Source organism: Anopheles merus, chromosome 2L, assembly GCF_017562075.2.
Source record: "Anopheles merus strain MAF chromosome 2L, AmerM5.1, whole genome shotgun sequence".
NCBI lineage: Eukaryota > Metazoa > Arthropoda > Insecta > Diptera > Culicidae > Anopheles > Anopheles merus.
Window position 1 is genome coordinate 48,176,206 of NC_054083.1, and position 26,748 is coordinate 48,202,953.

The following is a 26,748-nucleotide window of genomic DNA, read 5'->3' on the forward strand; positions in this document are numbered from 1 at the left end:
CAGCCCGCTGTTACGTGCGAGACGTTAGCAGCTTCTTCCGCTAATGAGCGGATACTTGGCAGAGTTAATATGTCAGAGGAAAAGTTTCGACCACCGCACGAGACACGGCCGACTTGCTCGCTAAATAATACATCGCACCGTGCTGCCGGCACAAACTTTCACACACGATTTAGCCCGCTAAACGGAGCGTTGTGGCAGCAGAATGATAAACACATGGCACGTCGTCGTCGTGGTGAACGCTGGCGCCGGTTACGCCTGATACCGTGCTGAACTGAACCGTGCGGTTCTAAACTTTGTGCCTGCTCCGCTCAGATGTTGTTTGGCCCATCATTCGGTTCCGGCGCATCAGTCGGCCCTGGGCGTGTCTTAATAAACCAGTGGCTGCCAGTCGCTCTCGAGGGACTACAAACGCAGGCAACCGCCAACCGCTGTGGGTGTTGTGGTGGTCGGGCGATGAGCAGGGCAATTTTATTTGTGCGGGCAAAGAAAAGGCTCCCAGTTGGTAGGGGCCAGCTTCCGCACGAGATTCACACGTTTCATAAATCAAACCCAACGGTGCTGGTACGTGAGACCATTTAACCAGCATTACCGACACATACATACACGCACACAAAAAGTAAATAAAAAAGGACGTAAAAAGTCGTACAAGAAAAATAATGTTGGAAAAATCACAATTTACCTCCTAATGCAACGTAAAATGTTAAGGTTGAATGTGTGGGACAGTGGGAACAACAAAAGTAGCATTTTGATAGTGAGTGGCTTTAAAGTTCATTTTTTACACAAAGGTGGCACGTGTTTTTCGGCAATATTATCATTTTTTGTCGCTTTAAGTGGTTTAACATTGAACAAATAGACCGAAACAGGCACAGTGACAGCCCGGATGGGAACAACACACACACACGGGTACAGGATGGAATCATCAAAAGGAATGGGATACCTTCGAAAGGATTCCCGCAGTTCGCTGCGGGCGTGAAACGATAACAACAACGAGGCTATCCTTCATGCGTTTGAAGACAGAAAAAAGGATAATACGAAGAACGGGTTTATTGCCTCGTAAAATTCCCGTTGTTTGGTTTATTATACTACTAAATTATGTCTGGCTATAGCTGCACCACAGCTTACACTTGCTAAGAAAGAGCTTTAATGTTGCATAAGCGCTCCAGTGCATTTAAAACAGGGCAATGAAGCCGCCTCCCAATCAGCAATCAGCCCAATTGATTCTGTTCAACAAGCAGGCGCACATTTTTCTTTTTGCTCTCGATTGGAGCTGATACGCCACTCCTCCGCGTCCGGGTGGGGAACGAGCCGCAAGTAAAGGGCGCAAATGAAGATGGACAAGTACAGCGATCGTTAAGCGATGGGCAAAGGAGTGAAGCAAGGCAATAATGCTCGCCCACAACTAACAAACAAAGCCCACTTCAGGTGATGGGTTTGAGTTTTTCCATCGTTGCTTTGCACAACTTTTTTTTCTACTCTTGACGAAAACATGTAGCCTTCACAAGCTGCTGGAGAGGTGAACAGAGGAAAGCGGAACCACTCGGACCGGTTACTTCTTCAACTTACAAAACAAACTACTCAAACTAGCGATTCAACCAACAGCACGCATATACACACTTTGTTATGGATTGGTGTAAATCGAAGTACAGTTTGAAACAAATACAATAACAACAACAACAACAACAAATATAAGGAGCTGTGTTGAAAAGGGGAAAAATCTGAAGGGAGAAAAGTTTTGCCGTAGCCTGGAGCGTTGCGGTAAGGAATGATGCTGCCCAACGCCAATAAACGTCAGCGGTGAGCTTTTGTGTTCGTGTTGCTAAACGTCGTCATAGCGATTCAACTCGATTCCTACTAGTGATGAGAATAGTTCCGAAAATCGAGGAACGGAACGAACCTGCCAATCTGGAGAAAAAGAACGGAACGCGGAACGCAGGTTCAAGATGACCTACCATGGTTACGCTTTTTTCAGTTGCTCACTTTATAAATGGTTAACTTCAAAGTATTCTTTGAATATTTTGTATTATATTTTTTATGGAGTAATCACACAGTTTCAATTAAAACAAAGCTTAATAATAGTTTACTGAATGTGTAAAACTATTCTTCTACTAAAATATACCCGCTTAACTTAAGTAGCCCGCTATACAGTTCCTTTTTCATTAAAAGCTTAAGGAATTTTGTTTGTTTTTACTAAAATTAATCATTATTCCCTTTTTATACTTCTAAATAAAGAAGTAAATCAGAAATTTGTTGCAACGCGTATGAAATGTTGATGCAAAATCATAAAGCTTACAAGTTTAATCGGCTTTTTAAATTTCGTATGGATTAAGCTACACTGATTGAATTAATATTTCTTAATAGAAGCAGATAGCATCGAATAACATTGGTTTATTTAAAATACATAGACTGTTAAGTTGTTTCTGTTTCTGTTTCACGGGGCGATAAACGGCGTTAAATAAATTATTGCGGAAGGATAAACATGTCATGCACCCTCAATATTTAGTTGCACAAAGAAGATCTAAAGTAAAAATTCAAACGAGTTCATTGGAGATGCATGCGCAACGAAGCAGCTTAGCACCAGACACATAGCAATTCATTGACTACCACAATCCAGTCAAAATAACGCACCTATACTGATAACATCCATATGGCAGGAGAGAAACATTTCATTCATTGCGCTTACCGTTAGTGCAGGATTGTCTCTTTAAATTTTAGCTTCCCACCAATCACAAATCTCTATCCTGGCTTCACGGCTCAGGTGTTGTACCGTTATCTCTTTGACTGAAAGAGTATGGCTTGCGCTGTTATCACTCACATAGACAGAATGTGTGTGTGTGTCCATACTAGAAAGAAGCAAAAGAGAAGGCCGTTCTTTACCGGAACGAAAAGAACGCTGAGAGAAACAGGTTCAGATTTTACCTGCTTCTTTTGTACGTACCAAATCGGCCCCTCGTACGAAAGAGAGCAGATGATCGTGCGTTCCAGACTGGATCGAAAAGAACGCTGAGAGAAGCAGGTTTAAATTGAACCGGCAAACCGGCTCATCAATACAAAGAGAGTAGAATGTCGTGCGTTCTACCGGATCGCAATAAGTACTGAGAGCAACCGGCCCAGCACAGATCGCCGAGAACGCTGAGAGCAGCCGGTTCAGATCGCATCAATAAGATCGTTGATAACAGTCGGTTCAGGTTGGATCGCAAAGAACGGTAGGAGCAACAGGTTCAGTTTGAACCTGCTTGGGTAAAAAATAAGGATCGCGGTCCGGATGCTTGCATGCTGGAACGGATCGCACCTGGCAGGTTCGGAACGCAACGCGCATCACTAATTCCTACGCAAGAAGGGTTATTTAAAGTGTGGGTACTGGGTTTAAGATAAATTTAACTGTTTTATACTCAACATTTATGGTGCGACTGCTCTATTGAACGAAGGAATATGATAAGGAAACACAGCATTATTGCATTGTGGAAGCTGCAAAATATAACGAAAATAAACAAACATTTCGTTTCGTTTGTAGTGCAAGCGGTGCGCTTTTCTTGGGCGCGACTGTGCTTCGCTCACCAGGAAGCAGCATCCACCCGGTTCACTCGGTCTGGCTTGCCACGTTCGTTTTGCGAGATGCGGAGAGCGAATGCAATAATAACAAAGCACAACCTATCCCGGGGCGGAACAATTTATTGCAAATCTAGTGATTGCTGCACGCTTGTCTGCCGTTTGCCGTTCTTCCCCATTTCCCTGCCAGCATGGAGCGGGATCCACGGTTGAACCCGGGGATGGTGGGCCGTGTGTCGAGGAACCATCCAGGAACCATCACGTGAGCTAACAGCCCGCAGGGCGGAGAAGAAGCGGAGAAGCGATGGCAAACCGTTCGCCGCGCACTGTTCGGGCGCGCGCCCTCCACCATCATATTGACATTATTTCTTCATAACAGGACAGCTTGTGATGATAATCGGAAAATTATCAACAAACACAACGCTGGCATGTGTGCTGGGGCATTGTTATGCTAATGTGCGCTGACGTCGCGATTGGCTTGCCATTTTGCTTTATTTATTTTTTTTGGAACACGCTCTGCCCTTTGTGCGCGCGCGTGAATGGGTGGAGAGGGATTGATGCTGATTCCCACTTGCTGACATAAAAGGACGTACGTATGTGTGAGCTGGTCTGTGGGCCAGGTTATCTGTAGCAGTGGTACACAATGCAAAAGTATTCGATGCAATGAAAAGGGAAATTTGCAACATTTTTCAGCGAAAGTTTCGAATGGAAATAATGTCACAACGGGTAGGAAGCGGGAAATAAAAGATGAAATAAAGTCTTGGAAAACCCCTCTCGAAAGCGTAGATGTGATCGTTACAGTTTCTGTGTTTCATTCCCGCTAACAAGGCAGAATTTTTCTGAAAAACAAATTTTTGTTACACAAATAGCATACCTTTAGGCGTTTTGCGAGGAATCGATGAGGATTATTTACTCCCTAAAATCTATATCAACAAATTTAGTACTAAAATGCGTCCAACTACGCTTGTCACATTAAAGCCTGCCAGTTTTCCGCAACGGAAAATCTATAAATGTCTACGAAGAGGGAAAAGGAAATGCTCGAAATGGGCCTCTGGCCCATCAACAACATCGCTCGGTGTATTTTGTCCCAACGTTCCGCTGTAGTTGGTCCTGTGGCTCCTTCGCCGAGCAAAATGAAAACCACTCACAGGCCATGTGGCCACCGTTGCTTTGTCACCATCGATCATGAACGGTAGAAGGAGCACCTACACGGACGTATGAATGATGCGATCACTGGATGGGCTGTGACTGGCCCATGTGCTGTGCTTGTGCTCCCGTTTCCCACTGCCCACTACCATCGCAACTTCCGATGATGTTCCACGTCACGTTCGTTCACCCGGTTCGCTTCAGCGAAAATTGCTACAACAGTACTCTCATTCATTGACTCACCTTCTTCCCTTCCCTGCTGGATATGTGTCTTCACGCACGGTTCAATTTCGATTACAATTCCGGAACGGTACGGCACTAGCTGGCCTAGAAATCGCCCGACCCCCTACAACCGGATTGACAGTTTCCGTCCGCTTGGGAAACAAACATACGGTAACGAGTCTAACGGTTGGGCTGCATGTTTTGCCCGGAACTCGTTGAACTTTTCTTGAGAGTTTGGCAGGTTGTTTTTTTTCATGTAGTGTTTTAGAGGGGCTTTTTACATCTTTTATCTCTCTCGCACTGTTTGCCGTTCGTATGCAATACACTTTTGCCTGTCAGATCCGGTGTAGGCTGTTCTTCTTTTCCACTCGAGTTACGGCATAGCATTGTCATTGAAAGGTAAGCTCACGAGACAATGCAAAAAAGAGGATAACAAACGCAATAAAACGCTTGAAAAGAGTGTGCATTTCTACGTCCTTGGGTAGCAGCATGGTTCAGAAAAATATGTTACATTACTACGTTTAACATCTCCCTGGATGTAGTTCAGGATAGCAAAATTTAAATAAATTTGCCAAACGTTTTTAGTTACGCAAGCGCCATCTTAATGAAAATATCATTTAACAGATAGCTTCACTGCAATTTCAAGCAATTAAATTCGTACCCAGCATTAATTGCAGTTATGTTCCAGAATCATTTCAATGAGACACTGATGCTGACTCTAAAAAAACAGCAATTTAGCGTTTTAAAATGGACACATTAGTGTTGAAAAAAAAAACCGGTGCAATTAACGGGTCACTGCATGGGGTTGCAATGCAGCATTGGTAAATTATGCTCCGTTTGCATACCGGCTCACCTGCACTGTAAACAGTGCCCGAGCCCGTGCTTAATGAGATCATGCTCAATGTCAAAATAAATAGCACCAGAAATAGAATATGTTCCATCCGAACGGTTTCATGCTGCCCAGCGAACCATGGCATTCGTTACTAAGCTTCACCGACACACCCTTCCCTCGTTGAGCCAAAAACCGTATTATCTCGAGCACTCGGCAGAAGCTTATCCTGCTGAAGACAAGGGCGCACACAGGCCAGTTTCACAGATAGTTTCCGTTATCGCTTTTGACGTACCGCGTGAGCTTTTTTTCCCGGCCCTCGAATGGAGCTATTTCGGGTACGCTTTCGACATCGCTTCACGGTCCCATGGAAGGATGGGAGAAGAAAACTCAAACCGACATGAAATGGTGGAACAACGCTGGTTTAGTAGGCATCATCGAGGCATCAGAGAAAAAAAGTGGCAATAAAAAAAGAAGAAACCTGCTGCAATTTGCTCTCGCTTGCCTTCTGAACACGAAACCATAACCATCGGAAGCGAGAGACCGTATGCAAACTATCATATAAGAACGTGCTTCACCGGAATGGCACATCTACATGAAGCTGGGGGAAGAGTGAGCAAAAAAGTCCGTTGGAACTTACCTTGGGAATTTAAATTGACCTTCCTCGGAGCCTTCGCCGCCGAACGTTGTCAGGACGCGACCGTTGACGTCAAAAATCTGTACAAAATAGAAAGGAAAGAAAGGTAGAGAAAGAGATAGAGTGTGTTGGAAAATTGCAATCGTCGCCCGCCCAAAAAAAACACCAAATTTTCCATTCCGATACCATCTCCTGCTTGCAGGAAGGTGCAAAAAGCTTGCCGTTGTCTTTTTCTGACACCTTTTGGGCCATATGCTCGGACGCGGAGAGCGGAAGAAGCATCAGCACCCGCTTCGGCTGACGGGCTGACTGTCAGAGCTGGCCGGAAATTCAAATGAGCAGATACAAGCCGTCCACACTGTGCCATCACAGTCCGCCGAACGGTAGGAGATTGGGAGACTGAACGGCCGGAAAACTGTGTCCAAACCGTGGTGCTAGAAAGCGCAGGTGTATCGGAGAAAGTAAAAAAAAAAAAACTAGCTGCTCACACACCCTCATTCCCTCCCAACACAACCCAATGAAACCGACCGAAAGAAACTTCCGCAGAACCGACACCGGAAATTACATATTACATGACCGCTCGCTTCCGGTGCTGTTGCGGATTACGAGCGTACGAGCGGGCCCTGACGAGGGTTTTCCGGCCGGGTGGACAATTTCGTGCTGTGCTTTCCGTTGCTCTCTGTGCCCACCCGCGCTTCACTGGAATGCTAATCAGGGTGGGAAAAAAACTGCTTGGGCACGGTGGGGTTAAGTCCTGCGCTGCCACCCGTCAAACCCTTCACGGGTTTCTTCACACCTACCTGCACCCGATGGTTGTTGGAATCGGACACGATGACGCGGTTCGTGTTCGAGACGGCGATGTAGTGCGGATGTTCGAGCTGGCCCTTTTCCTTGCCGCAGGTGCCAAACTTGCCAATAAATGATCCATCGGATTGGAATACCTTTCGGGGGTTTTTCGGGGGCATGAAAAAAAGGGAGACAAAAATGAAAGTTCCATCGTTAGGTTTGTTTCGAGTTTGTTGCGACCGGGTTTTGGGGCCCATTTCCTTCAGGTTGGGCCGTGCTAGCAGGACGGGTTTTTTTACATGGAAATTGGGTCACTGTGTACAGTACAGAGCGAGGCGGAGGAATAGCAGGCTGATTATTCGGTGTTAGAGATTGTACTGCAAACTGAAATAGATACGTCCGCTGGCAGATGCTTGACGGTGGGTGGGTATTGCAATTTTAGTAGGTAGGAATTTGAGACGATAATAAGATTGTCCAATTGATTAGACTTTTCATTTTGCTCGTTCTGTGAATAAAATTTCCATCATTTGTTTTTATGAAGCCTGAAGTACGAAATTGAGTTAGGGAATGCCGAAGGAGCTTTAATCTGGCCAATAAGGGTACTTGAAAATGCTATTGGAATTTGTACTGCATAAAGTGTGTCAATATTCCAAAGATAGCTGTATAGATAGCTGAGTCTTTGTCGCTTAATTTTGCTCAAATGGTATTATTTGTGATCGAGAGAAAGTGGATAGAATTTCATTAGTTTTTACAATTAATTCTAACATTGGGGCCCTTTCCGTTGTAAGTTCGTAGGCTGAAATTTCAGCCTGTCAGTTGTTTGCATTGTACTGCAGTGTTTCGACCCGCTATCTAAGTGTGTATAATATACAGGTGGGCTTATCCCAAGGTGTATGAATTTAGAAGACTGATTTTTATCGCTTCTGCTTCTGAATGAAGATTTTAAAAGTGTTTTGAGTATTCGTCAAGCCTCAAGAAAGCTTGTTTGAACAAAAGTTTTCACCCATCCTGTCAAAAAGTGATGTTCAAAATTGGTTATAAAAATGCTATTAAACCACCTGGACTACATACACTTTGATTCTAGATTCCACCACGTGATCTCTTTAATGCACTTTGGGGTAAATGTAAACAACACCGTGAAGGGAACAACACCCCATTGTCGAAATTTGGTGATTTAAATTTACATGATTTGAGATAAGAAGGAAGTCGCGAAAATCATTTGTATCGTTTGTAAATAGCCTTTGTAACTTTGTAAAAAATGAATAGTATTCTCTCGATAGAATAAAAATGTTCTCAATATAATGTATTATCAATTGAGGATAACTTCACCTTTCCGGCCGTTTAAAACATCGATCACTAGTGATGACTGTTTAAAATGTATAATTTTATAAAGAAATTGTATAATTTGATTTGGGATTGGATTGTTGGATCCATGTATCTGCACATTTAAGCTGGTTTGGGAATCCAAAAGCCAGAATTTTCATTTCGGCTCTTAAGCTATCTTTCATCACAGTTAAATGCCATGCATTTGCGACTCGTTGCAACCAAGGTTTTGTCCTCAAGGTTTTGGGTTTTTTGATAACATATTATAAAATTACATAGCTGATAGCTAATAAATCACATCAATTAAATGATTAAATGAATTTAACCACAAAAATGAAATTAATATCCTTATTTCCGATCCTCAGCGTTAAAGTATTAGTTCGTGACCTTAGCTATAAGCTCTGGTATTTGGATTATATTTATAACATATATTAAATTGCTGCACGACGGCAACCCTTATAGCCATTGTTAGTTTGGGAAAGTCGCACTCCAAGCCAAACGTTACGCTTACCTGAATTCTATGATTTTCCTTATCGCAAACGTAGATGAACCCGAGCGCATCGGTGGTGATGCCCCAGGGGTAGTTGAATTTCCCATCGGTGGTGCCCTGCGAGCCGAACGATCGCAGAAAACGACCGGCCGGATCGAGCACCTGTATGCGATGGTTGTATCTGTGTGCGACAAGCAAACGGAAAAAGCGGTACAATCTCATCATTCAACATTCCGGTTCACGCGGGTGGCAAACCTCCCCCGACAGGCGACCTACCTATCGGCTATGATGAACTGCCCGATACGGTTGACCGCGACACCGGCCAAACAGTCAAACTCGCCGTCCCCGTTGCCGTACTGGCCGAACTCCTTGACGAAGATGCCGTTCGAGTCGAACACCTGCACGCGATGGTTGGACGAGTCCGCCACGACGATACTGTTGTCCGGACCGACGGCGATGCCGCGCGGCCACGTGAAGGAACCTGGTTCGCTCCCCCGACCTCCTATCTGGAACAGCTGCCGGCGCTTCTGCAGGTACTGCGTCCTAGGGGACATACCTGCTGCCCCGGGTATACCGGCTACTGCCGCTGCTGCTGCCGTAGGAGAGGTAGGGGAGCCTACCCCGTTTTTTGAATCGTCGTCCGAGCTGAGTAGGTCGGTCTGGCGCAACGGCAGACCGAGGCTGAGTCGCCGGGCGGCAGCCGAAGCCGACGCACTGGACCCGGACGTTGCGGAGGAGGAGGAGGAGGCGGAGGATGGGGAGGACAGGGAGGACGATCCGAGTCCGGAGGTGGAGGAGGACGAGCTGGGCGAGTCCTTGCCGTCCTTGGTCGTGCGGTTGCCGTACTTGTTCTTCAGGTAGCGGGCCCACGAGCTCAGGGCGGCACCGTCCTTGTCGCCACCGGCGCCCGTACTGTTGCGTTCGGGCGACGGTTCGCGCGACTTGAGGGCGTGCGTCGAGCGGCTGCGGGACAGGTCCGACGGCTGGGAGGCGAGTGAAGAGGACGCACCGTACCTGGGAACCGGAAACAGAAGACGGAAGGGGAGAAGGGTGGAGAGGGCAGAACGGAAACAAGCAATCAGTACAAGTGGCCTGGCCGGGATGCCGCGGCTGGAGCGCGGAATGTCAAAAATAGCACGAGTTTGGTTGTGTTTGCTTTCCGAAAATTGGTTGATTGGATGCTGACAATGTGTGTGTATCCGTTTGTATCGGTATTGTGTTTGAGATTGTGTGTGCTCTTGGAAACGAACGACACGAGGGTTTTTTTCAATCTAGGAAGGCTAATAAAATGGCAAACTAATTCAAACGTTGCTGCGAACATAACTGGTGCCGTGACCAGGATTGCAAAGGGCTTTTTACGGGGAAAGCTGTTTCTTCCCAGGAGGGAGAGTGGGATTTAAGGCGCTGAATGTACACGCACGCAACTAGCACGCTCGATTCTACCCACCCCACTGCTGGTGCTGCTGCACAACCTACCTGGAGGCAAGGTAAGCCGACGGTGACGTGGTGGTCGGCGACACCGGTTCATCCTCCTCGTCGTCGTTACCGAAGTTGTGCGACGAGCGGCTGCGGGCCAGCCGGGTCCGGCGGTCCTGCAGCGCGGTGAACCGGCTGCGGCCACCCGCCCCGTACCGGCTGTCCGAATCGTCCGTGGCATCGTCCTCCGGGGCGACGACCGCCGTGCTCTTGCTCTTGTTCAGGAAGCGGCTCGTGTACCTGAAAGAATCGAACGTGTCCTACAAAAAAGAACGATGGAGAGGGGGAGGAGGTGGGGGGAGAGAAAGAAGCAAAGAAGCTCATTTGCACACGCAGAGGACAGTCTGAAGCACACACACAGAAAGAAAACACACAGTGATATGAGGGGGGGTTTTAGTGGCAAAACAAGTTTTACCCGGAACCGCTGCCATATTTGTTGTCCTCCGGTTCGGCCGCGTGGCTGGTGGTGCGCGAGCGCAGCGCGGACGAGCCGCTCGAGGACGAACCGTACTTGGGGCTTTCGTCGCGCTCGTAGTGGTTCTGGCTGCGGTAGCTCGTGGGGCTGGAGTAGCCGCTGGACGTGCGCAGCTCATCGCGCGACGACTTGCGCGTACTGTCGGACGAGTCCTGGCGCGACACGCGCCCAAACAGCGGACTGCTCGGCGTGTCGTGTGCCGTGCGCGACGTCGTGGTGGTGATCGGGGAAGAGCGGGCAGTGCTGGTGGCCGCTGCTGCTGGTGCGGGCGCGGCCGCCGGCTTCTCCTCCTCCTCCTCTTCCTCCTCTTCGGACTCTTCCTCCGAGGACGATTCCTCCTCGGAGCTGCTTTCCGACTCGTCCTTCTTTTCCGGCGCCGCCTGGGCCGGTGGCTGCGTTTGCGGCAGGAACCGGCTCTGGAACGGCTTTTTGGCCGCGTCGGTCGGGCTGGCAGTGCCGTTCCGCTGGCTGGCGTTCTCGTTCGCGTTCTTGAGGATCGTTTTCGGCTTGACCTCTGGGTCGGTGCGCGTGGAGGCGGGCACGGGCGACGGGCTGGAGCTTTCGCTCGACGAGTTCGATTCGCTGCTGGCCGAGCGGGTGACGGACGACTTTTTGGCCGCTGCCACCGCCGCCGCTCCGGCCGCCGGCTTGCTGCCGACGGAGGTTTGACGCGCGGTACGGCGGTTCGATTCCGAATCGTCCTGATCGCTGTCGGCCTGGGAGGTTCGTTTCATCGGAATCATGTGGATGGCGGTGGCGTGAAAAGAGAAGGAAAACACACGAGAAACGGTGGATTATGAGCGGTGGAATGGGTGATGGGAATGGTTCTACAGGGGTCGTTTTTGGGGGGACAAACTCGACAAGTAGCGTATGATAAAGGTGATAGATGACCGTTCAAAACAGGACACGAGTAGTTTGCAGACAAAAAAGGGATCCTTTATGAGCTGAGGGTCTGGTTTGATGGTCGATTTGACCAGCACGAAGCGATGTTATTTGGAGTGGAATGAATGTGCTTGTTCGGGAGTGTGTGATGGTGACTAGCAGCGAGAAGGTAAAACCATTGGCTCCACGAAAACGATCTTTTTTTTTCATACAGAAAGCACACAGAGATGCCAATATTCTTTCTAATATCCAGGCGAAAAGGGTGTCTTTGAATGGGTTGAATGGGTGCAAAACATTGTTAAAAATGAAACTGATCTGCTGGAAGCTACGCAATATGACAATTCTCTGCCTCAAAACAAACAGAAACATTCATCAAAGATATCACTTGGGTGTTACAGTGTGTTTGTGTTTTGCGAGAGAGGGCGAGAGAGACAGAGAAAGAGAGTGAGAGAGAGAATGTATGTTTAAGGACCAATAGGAAACACCAACCGTCACTGTGCGGCTGCCAGCAACTAGAGCCTCCAGAGCGTTTCCGACTGTGCCACCGCGGCCTGTTGACAGCGAACTCCGTTCTAGCGGTTTGACAACACTGCTGCCTCGCCTGCTTACCATGTGCGTGTGCGTACATGTAAGTGTGTGCATGTGTGTGTGTGTCTTCTTGGAGCTGCAGCCATTGTGCGCTTGGTTTCGGTTTTAATTGCCCCTTTTTCAGCAGCCTGGAAATTCAGTTTGCAGTCACTCGCGTTCGTGTTGCGGTTTGTCCGCTTGGCAGGCAGGCATTACAGTTCCCTTTCGATGTGCGAAACCACACACACGGTCTAATGAATTCCTGTGCACACGATGACGTCGTGGTCGTGGCAGTGGGCACACCGTTGTTTGTTGTTTGACCCCAGCAACAGTACGCACGCGAGATGGCCCTTTGGCATTATTGCAGTGCAGTGGTGGCTTGGCTTGGATGCTCGGGTTGGACGTTTAAAGGTACATTTGGTGGGTAAAGGTATGGTAATAGGTACTGTGTAGACTTCCGCTAGTGTCTAGTAATACATGTTTGTTTTGTTTCTATATTCTTATAATTCTATGCTCAAATGTCTTCGAGTATCTCTGGTGCCTTACTGGCGTGTGTCTCTGGCACTTTGTATAGGTGAACTACGTGCTTTGGAGCTTTAGGGAAGCGTTGGTAAAGAGTGTACTGTGTATTGCAATTGGTGGAAGAGAAGAGGAAGAAGAGAAGAAGCCAAAGAGAGACAGCGAGAAAGAGACAGAGAGCCTACGCCGGAGGGATGGGGAGCACCTGGCGAGTTCCCTTGCTACTATCATCGAATCACTATAAAGGAAGAACTGACACACACGAGCTGTTACTACTCCTCATCGGATCTCACCTCGACGTGGGGCGACGAGCGACGGGCCGGTGACGTGGCACTGTCGCTATCGTCGCTGCCGGTCGGCGTTGCGGTACGGCCCGCCTTCAGTGCGGACACGCGGTCCGCCGCGGGGCGCTCCGGTTCGGCGACCGCAGTGGCCGCCGTCACCTGCGCCGCCGTGCTCGACCCGGACGCGCCCTTGTTCTGGCGCTTGATCTTCGCAATCTCATCGTCCTCGGACAGCTGGCGGGCGGCTGCGGCCGGCGTTGACTTCGGCTTCACACCCAGTGGCGAGGGTTTCGCGAGCGTCGGCGTCGCCGCCGGCGAGGCCTTCTTTTCCTTCTTGCCCTTCTCCTGGTCCTGCAGGCGCTTCATGACGCGCGGCGAGTCCATCAGGCGGAAGATGCCGCTGAGCGGCCCCTTGGCGCAGTCCTCCGTGCTGGACACCTTGTTGCGCTCCTTCTCCAGCTCGGCCGCCGATTTGGCGTTCGATTTCGATTCGTTGTCCGAATCGTTATCGAGCTGATGGGAGCGGGCGAAGCGCGACCGGAACCGGCCCTTCCCGGTGCGGCTCGCGGACGTCGTGTCGTCGTCGTAGTCGTAGTCGGTCGTGCCGCGGCCGTACCGCGACTCACCGCCGTACCGGTCGCGCTCCTGGGCGGCCGGTTTCGGGGGCCGCTCGCCGAACTTGCGCCCGCCCAGCAGCGGCTCCTCGTCCGCGTTCCAGGGCTGCGCTTCCTGCTGCTGGCGGAACTGGGCCGCCAGCCGGTGGTCGCTCTTGGAGCGCATCAGCCCCGGACCGGGCGGCGGTTGCAGCAGCCCCTGGCTTTGGCTCGTCGCCGCCCCGCCATGGTTCGGCAGGTTGAGGTCGCCGTACGCGGACACCTCGTTGATCAGCTTGTTCGGGTCGATGTTCATGATGAAGCGCACCTTCCGGCTGTAGTCCATCGTTTCGCAGTCAAAGTTGCGTATGAAGTCGACCGTCCGCAGGAAGATCTCCTTCGTGTCCATCAGCTCGCAGTCGTCCCACTCGACCGAATCGTTCATGTACTTCTCGGCCAGGTCCGCGTTGCTCTGGATGTTGGCAATCTCCAGCTCGAGATTTTCCTTGAGCGCCACCACGTTCTTCAGCTCGGTCGACATGTACTTGTCCATCTCGTGCCGCAGATGGTCGGTCCGGTCCTTCAGCGCCTTCTGCAGCCGCCGGTAGATCTCGTCGATCTCCTCCGACACGCTCGTGCAGTTGTTCTGCAGGTTGGAGGCATTCTTCTCGACCACGGCCAGCACCTCCTTTAGCCGGTGCAGTCCGCGCCGGATCTGGTTGTTGATGCGGCTGATCTCACGCCGCAGGATGTCCATGTGGGCGCCCTTGCAGTCCGCGCAGATCTTCTTGTCGCAGTGCACGCACAGCGCACAGTACGCCTTCTCCGAGCAGACGTTGCACCGTTCCATCACCTGACCTGTGTGGTTTGCCGGGAGGGGGAGAAAACGGGAAATGGAATCGATCACAACAATAAAAAACAGTGACAGCTGCCCGCTTCACTTACCGGACGTTGGATCTGGCAGCTCGCCCGTAATTTCGATGTGCAGCTCGAGAAACCGCTGCAGGGTGACGTTGGTTGGGAAGCCCTGCACGCCCTGGTACGGTATCCGGTGCTCCGCCCGACATTCTGGACACTTGACCTGCACAGGGAAAGGGAGGCGAGATTTTCATTAGCGTGGGCAAAACCAAACAATCTGTAAAACATTGCCCCCAATTGGATTGCTAAGCTCGGGGAGGGGAGCAAATTCCGATCCGAAAACAAACAACCGTCCAACGACCACTCAATATCGTTTTATCACACGCTTTATCACCTCGATTCTGCAAACTCCACAACCACACACACACACACAATGCCATGATTTGTGACGGTTCATGGTCGTAATGTATCAACTGAATAGAGCCATGGTTAGGTTAGGTGGAGCGTAGCAGTTGGCGAAAGTGTTTCCACAACAGTAACACCAAGAAAACGGATCGAAAGAATCATTTTCTTCCATCCTCAGCCACGCGTGTGAATGTGTATGTCTCTGTGTGTCTGTGTGTGTGTGTGTAGATCATACATGTCCCAATGTCACAACCATAACGCAAAGCATCTTCGGGAATTGATTTGTTCGGACGAACCCCCTCTCGTATCCCCAGAGCCCGAAGCATATCGTCCACAAAACGGGTGAATTTCGCCTTCAACGCGTGTGTGTGTGTCCTTGGTGGTGTGAAAGCGTACAGCTTGGGCGTACAAGTGTTCGCCGACCGGGAATGGCCCCTCGGAACAGTCCGCAAAGTGGTGTGTGCCGTGTGCTCGATATTGGGTTTCATATTTTATTTCGTTGGCCGTAGAGGCAAGAAAGGACGAATAGTGCGGAAGTTGGATACGGTCAACCGCCCCCGGTGGCTCTTGTGAAACGGGTGTGGTTTTGTAGAGCAACAAAAAAAAATCACACACACTTACGTTGTGTGTATCGTGACAGGAAGGAAGCATGGTGCCTGGTGCCGACAGATGCATTGAGACTGAGAAATTGGATTCCAACACTCTTATGCTTCACGTTCGTTCACCGGCATAGCGGGATGGTGCGAGAAATAATGCATCGGTTTGGCATTGAAGATGGCTAGCCTTGGCTTCTCGGGCTCGGTTTCCTGCTCTTTCAAGTGTTCCGAACGAATTTCCGCACGTCAAGAAAGTGCACCACCATATTGGCTGGTGATTGCGGTTAAAGCTGCTCGGTGCCCCACACGTCCACGCTCGGGTGATGGTCGGTGTGGTAATAAATGTTTGTACAAATCACGACTAACTGCTTCCCTTGCACTCCCTGCTTTGCTTTTTTTCGGAATGCATTTTTTTTTCTTCTCGTTAATGTAAAGCCAGTAAAGCATCTAATGGCCAGTGTTTAAAGCAAAAGTGTAGTCGAACGTATAGCTTCTCCCCACCAACCCCGAGTGGCATAGGTGCCACTCGTTAGCACCGTGAAGCGGCGGAAATTCACTTTAAATCGGCCGGTTTCGCCCACAGCCCTCGGCCCTCTTCAATCGTACGCTGTGAAACGAAGGAATAGTAAGTACGCTTACCTGTCGCTTGACGTAGTCGATCAGACCGTCCATGCACGGTTCCATGCAGAACGAATGCTGGCATGGTAGCAGCTTCGGGTTGCGGTATCGATCGAGACACACGCAACACGTGAGTAGTTGCTCAAACTGCTCCATTTTTCACTGCGGGGGAAAAAAAACGAAGAAACGGGGGAAACACAGGCTTCGTTAGTAAAAAGGTATCGGCATCGGCTGTGAGCGTGCTGCAGCGCTTGGAAAGATTGGTTTATAAATAGGTGTACGTAGTCGGTAGGAACAAAACCACTCACACTGGGTGCTCGCGCACGCTTTACATTATAAAACACTCACGGCATGCTTATATTCAATTTAAGGGACGCTTGGCTGGGCTGATAGATGCTAGCAGGGAAGTGCTCGGAACTCTATTTTAAGGGCGAAACACATCCCATTCATTGATGAGAGATGAAAAAGGTGATGCTTATGCTGATGCACAGATGGCCGATCACTTGAAGCGATAGGTGGGTGAAGCACATTTGCATATTCATGGATTCAAGGGTATTGCAGGAAATTGCAGGAAATAGTGCTGGTTTTCATCCCTGCTTGTGGATTAGGATGTATGGAGCGTTAGTTTAACATTTACAATCTTCTCTAACCATTCCATGGTGAGAGTGGGAGGAAAGTTTTTACTGTGTTATTTTTATGTTAGTAACAAAACAAGCTGAAAGTATGACGTTTATGTGCATCAAACGATTGAACTCCCCGATCGACATGCATTTCAGTCAAATTGAACTTTTTTAATACACTTTAGCACCATTTCCTCTACTGCTCTACGATGATTTGCATGAAATATGATGAATAAAATATAACATGTTGGAGTATTTGTGCGCAAACATAACAACAAGTATGCATTTGAAGGCTTTTTTTTAGGAATGGTAAATGTAGGATGTAGGAAAATACAACCTAACCATAGCAATGGCTCTTTCCCGTTTCCCGTTTCCCGTTAAATCCACCAAAGTTCAAATGAGAGTAATTAATTTGACCGTCCCTTTCCTCTTCTCCATCATTGCATGTTCTCATTCCCATACTCCATTCTCCATGATAACTCACGTTAGACACAAAAAAATGAATAAAAAACGTACAAAAAGTCAACGCACATAGTACAGAATTATTAAAACAATATTTTAACGCGTTTTTTTGAACTCCAAATCAACAGTAGCTTCTCCATTCACTTCCATTTTCCGGTCGAACGAGGGACATCCACTTGTGCAAAGAGAAGAGCAAAATCGAGCGATTGCGTAAATCGCGCGCCGGTCAGTGGAAACCGAATCCAAAACCAACCGAACGCGTGTGGCCTATCCTAGCTAATCCGTTTCTTTTTTTTTGTTTCGGTTTAACTGTGTGGGTTTCAGTTTGCCTTCCGGCTCATTCCAATCACTCCACCCATCGACCCACACGGCCGCAGCCGGGTTTCACATTCATTCATCCGACAATTTCCCGACGCATACACACCGATGATCTTGCGAACACACGCAAATAGATGGCAATTTGGAAGCGATGACGCTAAACAAATCAGGAAATGTTGCTTGTTTGTGTTTTGGGGACGTTTCTTCTTTATTTATTTCTGACCTCGTCGTCCTTGTCGTTGTTGTTGTTGTGATGATGATGGTAATAGTATATTTGCATCACAGGACGTAATTAATCGGGAGATAAATTTAGCTCCAGCTGCCTTACGGCAACGGCCACCAAATCCGTAGAATTGTTTTAGCTCATGAAATGGAAAAGGATATCTGTTTGTGTTTCGGCTTATTCGATTGAAGCAATTTTGTGCTGCGCCAACAACCTACGGCAACACAGAACCAGAATCGAAGCTATTCGTACCAAAAACACCATAAAAAAATAATACACTGGCACTATCAAACATGACTCTTTAAATTCAATTTGGGAAAAAAACACCGAGTGCCATAAAACTTGTACCACCAAAACCTGCCTCGTACGGGCTTGTACGGGTTTGTAACAGTGCAACCACTCGCACCCGATACGGGGAAAAGCGGGCGAGGAGAACAAGCGGCTTTTGTAAAACTTTCCCGCTTCTATCAAACATGATTATTAGCTTTGTCAAGTGCAGCTGCAGCCCGGGATCGTGCACGACTGCTGCCACGAGCTGCGCACAGTCTAACAGGCCCCTTTCAACCAAGCGGTAGAATGTCAGATTTCTTTTTTATTACTTTCCCTTCCATCTTCGAATGGAATTCAAATGTAGTGTAGAGAGAGAGTGTGTGCATGTGTGTCAGTGTGCTGCCTTTCCGTCGCTATCTCTTGTGCGCTGTATGCAAAATATGCAATCGGAACCAGAAGCAGCTGCGCACCATTTTCCGTATCTGCATTTTAAATGGAATGCGTGCTCGGAATTGGGTTACCGATGCGGTGTGTGTGTGTGTGTGTGTGTGTGTGTGTGTGTGTGTGTGTGTGTGTGTGTGTGGGTGTGTGGTGTGTGTGTGTGTGTGTGTGTGTGTGTGTGTGTGTGTGTGCCATTGTAGCACCAATAGCAGCGGCAGGATCCATCACGTACCGCGCGATGAATGATGATCGTTACAGTGGTGGTGCGGGAGGACAGGCGCTTGCTGCAGCGAATCCATTTCCAGCTCAATGCACTTCCGTTGCTACTGCTTCCAAAAAACGATTTCCCTGCTGGCTCGATTTTAAACTCACTCGAAAAACACACGCAACCGCGTCGCATCTGTTTGCTGCCCGGTTCTATAAATAATTTCCCTCCCCATCCCTGAGCCCGGATGAGATCAAACCCCGTTCACGGTCAAACCCCGAGTAAGTCGTCTTTTCCCCCAAAAACGCTCGCGGCAGAGCGCATGGAAAATGGTTTTCTTTTAACGATTGTTTACTGCTTGCTTGCGCACACGGCTAAACCTCACGCTGGTGTATCGGTATAAAACTGTCTTTAACCCGTGGCTGTCATTTTCCAACGCTTTTCGTGCGTCACAGAGCAAGCAAGAGGCAAGCAGGCAGGGAAGCAGATTGGAAAAACGGGTTCAAGATCGAGTAGTGCAGAAAAGTGGAGCAAACGCGAGAAGTTTCCAATGTTCGTTCGATTCTTATTTTGGGATCCCCCTCCCCCCTTCTCGAACATTGGTCCTTCGAACCGGATGCCCGCATACACACGCGTATTGGGGTCTTTGAACTGGATGTGTTTTGTTGAAAGAAATAGAAATAAAAAACAAACTCATGGACATGTTGGCGATTTTTTGTACCGAAACGAGATTAGGTTCAAGGCGATGATAAGCGGTGGGCGACAGACACAAGCGCGTCAAGGATGTTTGCTGTCACAAAATGAAGTCTGTTTTTGTCTAGCACACGAGATAACAAACTGTTAGAACACATTTGCCGCAGTGGAAAAGCAAGAGCGCCAGCAGGTGAGACAACAACAAATCATCTTTCCTCGAATCCTCAGCACACAGGATGTTGATTTGAATGTGGCCTACGGCTACGGGGTACATATGGTTCTGTTTGTTCGTGTCAAAAATACACCAACCCGACCAACACACCAACACTGCCACACTCCCAACACGCTTGTTTACCACAGTGCGGAATCGCAGCGACCGAATGACTACCGGAAGCTATTAATAGCGCGCGCGTAGAATCATTAGTCACGCTCTCAAATAAATCATCAATACCCTCCACTGTCGCCCGCGAGTACACGCGACACGGACTCAACAAGGGAAAACGCAAGCGACGAGAAAAGTGAAATCCCGATAACCCGATGTGGCCCCAGCGTCGACAACGGTGTGCTGTGCCGAGTTCGCCCCCAGTTCTGTGGCTGCGCCGGCACTTAGCCGACGGTTCACACCTTCACACAGCGTGTGGAAATAGTTGCTCAAACTTCAACCGGGTTGAAAGTCGTGCAGCTTCTCGTCGGCAAAGTTCTGGCACCCCGCAAGGGGGAAGACTGGGTGGGAGAATCCGAATAAACAACACTACTATCGCTCAGGGCAGGTGCCCGGTGTAAGAAGCGCAAGCAAGCAGTGACGAGCGAAAGTTCTGGCACACAGGAGATCACCGAGGAAAACCCTATGTGTGCGCTAAGTGAATCGGCTGCAGTGTGTCAACGGTGCTGCCCCGTGCAATCCTGGGTAAACTATGGGAAATAAGACACACACGCATACATGCACACAGGCACCGTTTGAGTGTTTTAATTTCTTACCGTACCATACAAACACACGGAAACACTTGAGCAGTTCACACTACCGCGGCAGGTATGGTTATGGTTTCTGCGGTACATGAAGGGATTGAAGTCATTTTAAAGGAGAAAATCCAGACCCACCGGAGCAATAACACAATGAAGCTTCACACACACACGCACATGCAAGCGGGAAATAGCGTGGGAAAAGATAAAAAAATGCATTAGCCAGCGCTAGAGCAGAGGAAATTGCTGCAACAGCTCTCCATTAGAGATGAAGCACCAGCGGTACCAGGACACAAGAAACAAACACACACACACCTGGACGTTGCTTTTGCCCTTTTTGCACTGGATTTTGATTGCACTCTGTGAGAAAAGCGGGCTAAAGTACAGCTTGCAATGGATTGGCCAAAAGAAAACAGAAAAACCTCTCTCACACAGCGGCACACAGCGGCACACCAGCGGATCACTACTACGATCGGTACATTCCACCACTGCCGTGGGGCAGATGGGGCCTGCACGTAACGTACTTGTATGTTAGGTTAGGCTGTCGGTTGACTTTCTCCACCCCCTGTAAGCAGTTTCCTTCACGTTTCACTGTTTGTTTCCTCCTGGTTTATTTTGTCAAAATGACACGGTTTTCGTTGCTTTTCGTTTGCTTTCGTTTTTTATGCACAAAATCCACCAATCACCAATCACCACCAACAAGAACAATGGAAAAGTCTCTTCGTTTCGATCGTTTCGTTACGGAAGAATCAGCAGTGTTACGTTTGCACGAGCGTACGGCGAACGGTCGACTGTGGCAGGCAGGCGAAAACGACTTGCTCCAAAGATGGCACTCGATCGCGCACTAAAATGGCTGCCCTGGCGGTGGATTGGATGGATTCGCGAGATCACTTAACTCCCACATCGCACACCGTGCCTTACGTGTGTGTTGGTAAGTGTTCCGGTTGCGTTCAGCGAGAGGCAACCTGTGCGCAACCGGTTGAGCGCGAGCGCAATAGAGAGAGAGAGGGAGAGAGAGAGCATCGTTCCACTCCAAATGCACTCGGAGCGCGGTGAGAGCGCGCTCGAGCGTTGGTGTGCGTGGGGCAACACCCTGAAGGCCTCACCACACCTAGGACAACACGGACCCACTAGAGACGATCGTTCGGCGTCAGGTGCGTCGTTTGGGAAGATGATGTTCAATGAGTTCGGGTAGTTGCTCTGCCCGAGAGAGTGGCGTTCGCGGAACTATAAATAGTAACCTGTAAGGAATTGCAGTTTTTCGTGCATATGCTGCACGTCACCAAGGTGGAAAAGTTTGGAAAACACGCACACACACTTACAAGAGCTATCTCGTCGAGTTCTCCGAACTTTCCGCGCGCTCTCTTTGTTTCGACAGCGGCAGTTTTATTAATAGAACGCAGTTTTAGGTTGAAAATGTGTGTGTTTTTTTTTTGGATAGACCACCACCAACCAAGGCAGACGGCGAGTCCCGTGACGGTGGGACGTGTTGGTAAAATTCCACTGTCCGCTGTGACGTGGCCGCTGCGTTGCTGCAGATCGGCGTTACTTTGGGAGAAGGTAACGCATCAGTAACGTACTGTCAAACCACGGGATCACGCATGCAGGGAAGAGTGTCACACGATTCTTGTCGAAGCAGCAGTGTTATTGATCTTTTTCGCTGCTCCACTGCTTCATTTCCTTTCCGCTTCTTCCCATTCCCATTTGCCGAGGCTAGGTGGAACTAGGTCACTTCACTTGGGCGAGGCAGGTTTTGTTTTCGGTGACGGATCACCGTTTTGGTGCGTGTTCGTTGCCATTTGATATTTATTCAGATGCAACACATTCGTTTCCCGGGGCGGTGGTTGGTGGTTTCTAGCCGCTGATGAGGAATTTCTAATGAGAGCTTCTTCATCTTGCACCAATGTGAGTGTGTGTTCGTGTGGGAGTGTTCGGGATCGTGTGGGAAGGAAAGAAAATAAAAGTAACGGCAGGCGGAACTGCCCATCATTACCATGAGCGTTCTGGTGAAATGGTTTGAGCAGTTGGATGTTTCTGTGTGCCATGACAGATCAAAGGAAATCCTGTTTGGGTTTCGGGAAAGAAAAAACACCCTTCTTCTAAATTAAGCAATATCTTACGTTTGTTATTAGACATGTGGTTTGAATGTTTGAGGTAAAAATTCATCCATCTTTAATGTTTTACTATGCACTTTAATTATCTCCATTTCCAATTAATGCAACACTTATTATTAGAGATCATCTTTCGTACTATACACGTCATTGTAGCTTTCTTTAGAGCCAGAAAAGAAAGCATTTTTCCGATCATAATCGAACGCCACTGAATGCTATCGACGCGGCCACCATCTACCCCGGAAGCAGTTTCCCACAATAATCACAATATTAATCAATGTTTTCGCCCACCTTGTTATCGTGCTAGCACCCTTCAATGGCACTTATAAACAGCATTACAACCTACTCCCTGTCCATGTTCCAAAATTGGCTATCAATGAAACATCCTCTTTACCGCAGCGTGTGCGCTTTTGTGTGTTCTTCCGTTGAATTGTACATCCCGTTAGCCTCCGTCAAATTCTGTCCCGTTTGGTAGAAGCGCTGATCAAGCTAATTCAACCCCTATCGTCAAAGCGCTCCTCTTCACTGCCTTCCCTGATTAGTCGGGGGTAGCAATGAGTAGGTGTTTTGTTTTATAATTGACCGAATGAATTAACTTCCCCAACAGAGGCAGCAGCAGTAGCAAAACTTTGCTCGGAAAGAAACAATGGGTGCTGCAAAGTTATCGTGCTCTGTCTGGTACGAGGTGGTTTTGCTTTTATCTAGAACTTTCACCAATTGATGAGTCATGTTGCGTCATTAGTCTTGTCGGGTCGGGTAAGTGATGGAGTGTGGGGTGGGGTCATGGGACCGGGGACTTTGGAAGCTTGTTGCACGTTATTCTTGTTTGTCATTTCTGGGAATCTATTTTACTATAGTCTCATCGAGCCGGGGCTTGATCGAGCACGAAGGCTATCGGGTTGATAAAATTATGATGAGTGGAGAGTTTATTCCTGGAATGTCATAGTTCGGAGGAACAGTTTAGTTAGTTCTCTAGCCGAACGGATACTCGAGAACAAATTGGTTATTTTGTACATAAACTGTTAATCTGTGGTGTAAAATGTACGTTGAATGTTAATCATTTGCGGTGCAAATGGTTTTCAGGCTTTTTTGTAGAAATTGTATCTGTTTTTTCTTGATTTTTAATTATTTCTTTGAAGAGCTACTACATGATGCGTTTAGTTCCTGCACTTAAAACAATGTAATTGTACAATCTGTGCTATTACAAATCGTACTCCGTATTGGAACCTTCCCGCATAACAATTTCCCTTGTCTGTACTTTCAGTCCAGTGCACCACCAAACAACCGTTAAACAAATCAGATGCGACGCAGCGAACGATACGTCCACAAAAACCATTTTACCAGCAACAATCTGCGGAAAACTAGCACCAGTCCAACACCATTGCTGAAACCTAGCACATCGTGACGCTTGTACTGCACCCGGTTCTCGGAACAGCGTTCAATCTTACTTTCACTTTGCTGATGAAGCTTCAATGCGATTTGACACGTGCGTTGGGACACAGCGTTGCGCAAAGTGGCAATTTTGCGCCACCGATCCTGCGCCCCAGGCGCGTCGATTTTTTGGCTTTTCACCAACGAAACTTACCCTTCCCATCGCATCCCGTACCATCAGATCTAATAACATCTTGCATGGGATGGGTTTTTCGTTTTGCTTTACTTACTTTTTGCTACACTTTTACGCACCCCAGTGCCGTGCGCTTGTCGTTCATTTGGACTGTTGAATTTCCTTTTTTTTTCTTTTTGCTCCTCTCAATCGCTCCCGCCCACAGCGCACACTGTCTGCGAAATGTGATACATTATTATTTATGACGATAAAAATTTATGACTTTGTTTTTCTGCTGCTCGGTGACCCAGGACCCCGGACCGACGAGAGGGAGGGGAGCGATCAACCAAGTGCGCCGGGATTTTTCTTCCCACTCTCGGTGTTATTTTCGTGCAGTCCGTGCTTTGCGTGCGTGTTGTGCATACCTCTGGGGATGGACAAGCGTGGATCTGTGGGACGGCAAGACGTGATGGGTTTTTTTCCTTCCCGCTCTCCTTTCTACGTTCTTTGCTGCTTGAAATGGATTGAGTTCGATTTGTCGATGGGTAAAGGCAGTCCCTTTCGTCTGCCTTCGACTGAAGTTGATTGATAAAGCGTCAGGTTGTGCGTACGCGTAACGCCTGGCGTAGAGGGAAAGGGCCAGTAACTGCGGCAGGAGGATGCTCTATTTTCGTGCAGCTCACGTATGCGCTCTTGTTTGAAAACAAACCGTCGGAGTGCGGTTTTTGCGGATCGATACGGCACGGCTGTAGTTTGGTGGGCAAAGACGCAGAAACCCGCAACCAAACTGCGTGAAAGCAATTTGAGAACGACATTTTGCTGTGGAAGCAAATTTGATTTGAAGTCCCTGTGCTGGCTGTGGACGATTCTCTTTTCATAGTTTGCTAGATGTGCACTAAGCAAAGCGACAGTTAAGTAACACAGAGACAGAGATTCATTCACTTCAAACATTGTTGAAAACACATTTAAAGTGAAGAAGCGTTCGAAGTAAAAGCACAACACCAAAGTGTTTGTTTCCGGGTGCTTCATCAGCATCAAACAGAGCGTCGTTTCGTTTACGGTTTCCACTATTTCCACTTTCTGCGACCACAAGTTGTTCCACTTCGTACCCTTCGCCTTCAACGGTGCTTCACAAACGATGTGGCATAAAACGCAAAAATGCTTCAATTGATGCTTACACGCTTTCTCCGTTCACTGGTAGTTCGCATTGCTACTGAAATGGCAAATGTTTTCCACTGCCATCGGTCATATTTCCGTGTTTTACTTTTATCTTAAACTAAATTTCATCCCCAACGCTCTCCTGCAGCGTGCATCCATTGTTTGCTTGAGCGCAGTATTGTTACTGCTGTGCTGTATAAGCTTCACGTGAATTTATTACATTTCTTACTCTCCTCGGCATAGCCCCCAAAGTGAACTAATACAGTCTGGCACATCCCCCCCCCCTGTGTCTGGCGGTGCTTTGTTGCAGGGAAAAAAGGCAGCTACCAAACATGGCACACATTTAATGGAGATATCTGAGACTTGCGCCCGAGTATAATTGCTCGTATAAAACGGCAAACTTTACACATTTCGTTCCGGCGCGTTTGCTGGTGCGCATTGTACCAGCACCGGTGAGGGTGTTTTGTGCCATTTGTCGGTACAAGTTGCGTTTAGCCGTCGGAGAAAACACAATGAAAACGATTACTTTTGTACGTCCCGATGTGTAAGTGTGTGTGTATGTGTGGAGTAAATTTTTGGCAAATGCTGCTAAAGCCTGCAATTGCGCGTATTTAATGTGTCCCGGACTCAATGCCGGCAATGTGGCAAGGGCACGCCAGTCGCGGTTTGACAATGGCGCACAGTTGCGTAATTATGAAACCGATCGTAAACTCGTCTTATAGATGTTTTGTTTTGGGGGGGAAGCAGGCCCGAGCGCGCAAAAGGGAAGCCAAAGTTTTGTAATATTGGTGTACCGGGACGGGCCCCGTTGTGGTATGATAATTGACGGGCAAGCAATAAATGGTGTTTGGTACAATGGTGTCTAAGTTCATCTGTGTCCGTGTTGTTTGATTTATTTGTTTTGGTAGAAATGATTTTGTGTTTGCAGTACAAAGCCACAATGGAATAGAGACGCTTAAGAGTTAGGTGGTGCCATGACCGGGATACGAATATGTCTTTGTCATTTCTTAAAGCTGTTTGGCTAGTCCGGGTGAGCTTATTTGATGGTTGAATTTGATTTGTTAAGGTTCTTACAGATGGTTCATTTTCTGTTACATTTTTCTCAGAAAATGTCTCTTCAGAAATCCTTGTAACAATTCTTGTAATACATAAAGTCTCTTTTAATTGCTGTAAACGTTTTCTCTCAAGCACATTCGACTCTCGCTATAAGCTACAAAATGATGGGCTTGTTGAATTAGATGGTACCCTTTAGCAAGGTTTAAAAGATCTTTCGAGCATTGTAGAGTGCTATTGAAACTATTGAAGAGTGAGAACTCAAACACAGTTTGTAAACACACAACTGACAGTTGCTACTATACATTTGGAGAAAAAAAGCTGTCAAAATCAGTTCTACGTGCGGATGATACCTGACCATAGCAAACGGTACGTAATTATTCGATTTTACTCTCCTTTTTACATCTCTAAGGATGGTATTGTATATTTGGAAAACAAT

General features: G+C 48.1%; 1 protein-coding gene across 5 annotated transcripts in view; it reads right to left on the reverse strand.

Moving 5' to 3' along the window:
* The window catches only part of LOC121591753 (RING finger protein nhl-1), a 48,030-nt gene that overhangs the window by 12,907 nt on the left and 8,375 nt on the right, over positions 1–26,748 (reverse strand). For 2 of the 5 annotated variants that reach the window (XM_041912647.1, XM_041912648.1), the window contains exons 3-11: positions 16,274–16,414; positions 14,721–14,856; positions 13,192–14,633; positions 10,871–11,646; positions 10,456–10,695; positions 9,256–9,993; positions 9,001–9,160; positions 7,181–7,321; positions 6,384–6,460 (exon numbers count right to left, since the gene is read on the reverse strand). In XM_041912647.1, coding sequence (XP_041768581.1) covers positions 6,384–6,460; positions 7,181–7,321; positions 9,001–9,160; positions 9,256–9,993; positions 10,456–10,695; positions 10,871–11,646; positions 13,192–14,633; positions 14,721–14,856; positions 16,274–16,408 — 3,845 coding nt within the window. In that variant the 5' untranslated portion in view covers positions 16,409–16,414. Of the gene's footprint in view, positions 1–6,383; positions 6,461–7,180; positions 7,322–9,000; positions 9,161–9,255; positions 9,994–10,455; positions 10,716–10,870; positions 11,647–13,191; positions 14,634–14,720; positions 14,857–16,273; positions 16,415–20,759; positions 20,861–20,968; positions 21,325–26,748 lie in introns of those variants that run through there. The other 3 variants (XM_041912649.1, XM_041912650.1, XM_041912652.1) reach the window with 3 other exon arrangements.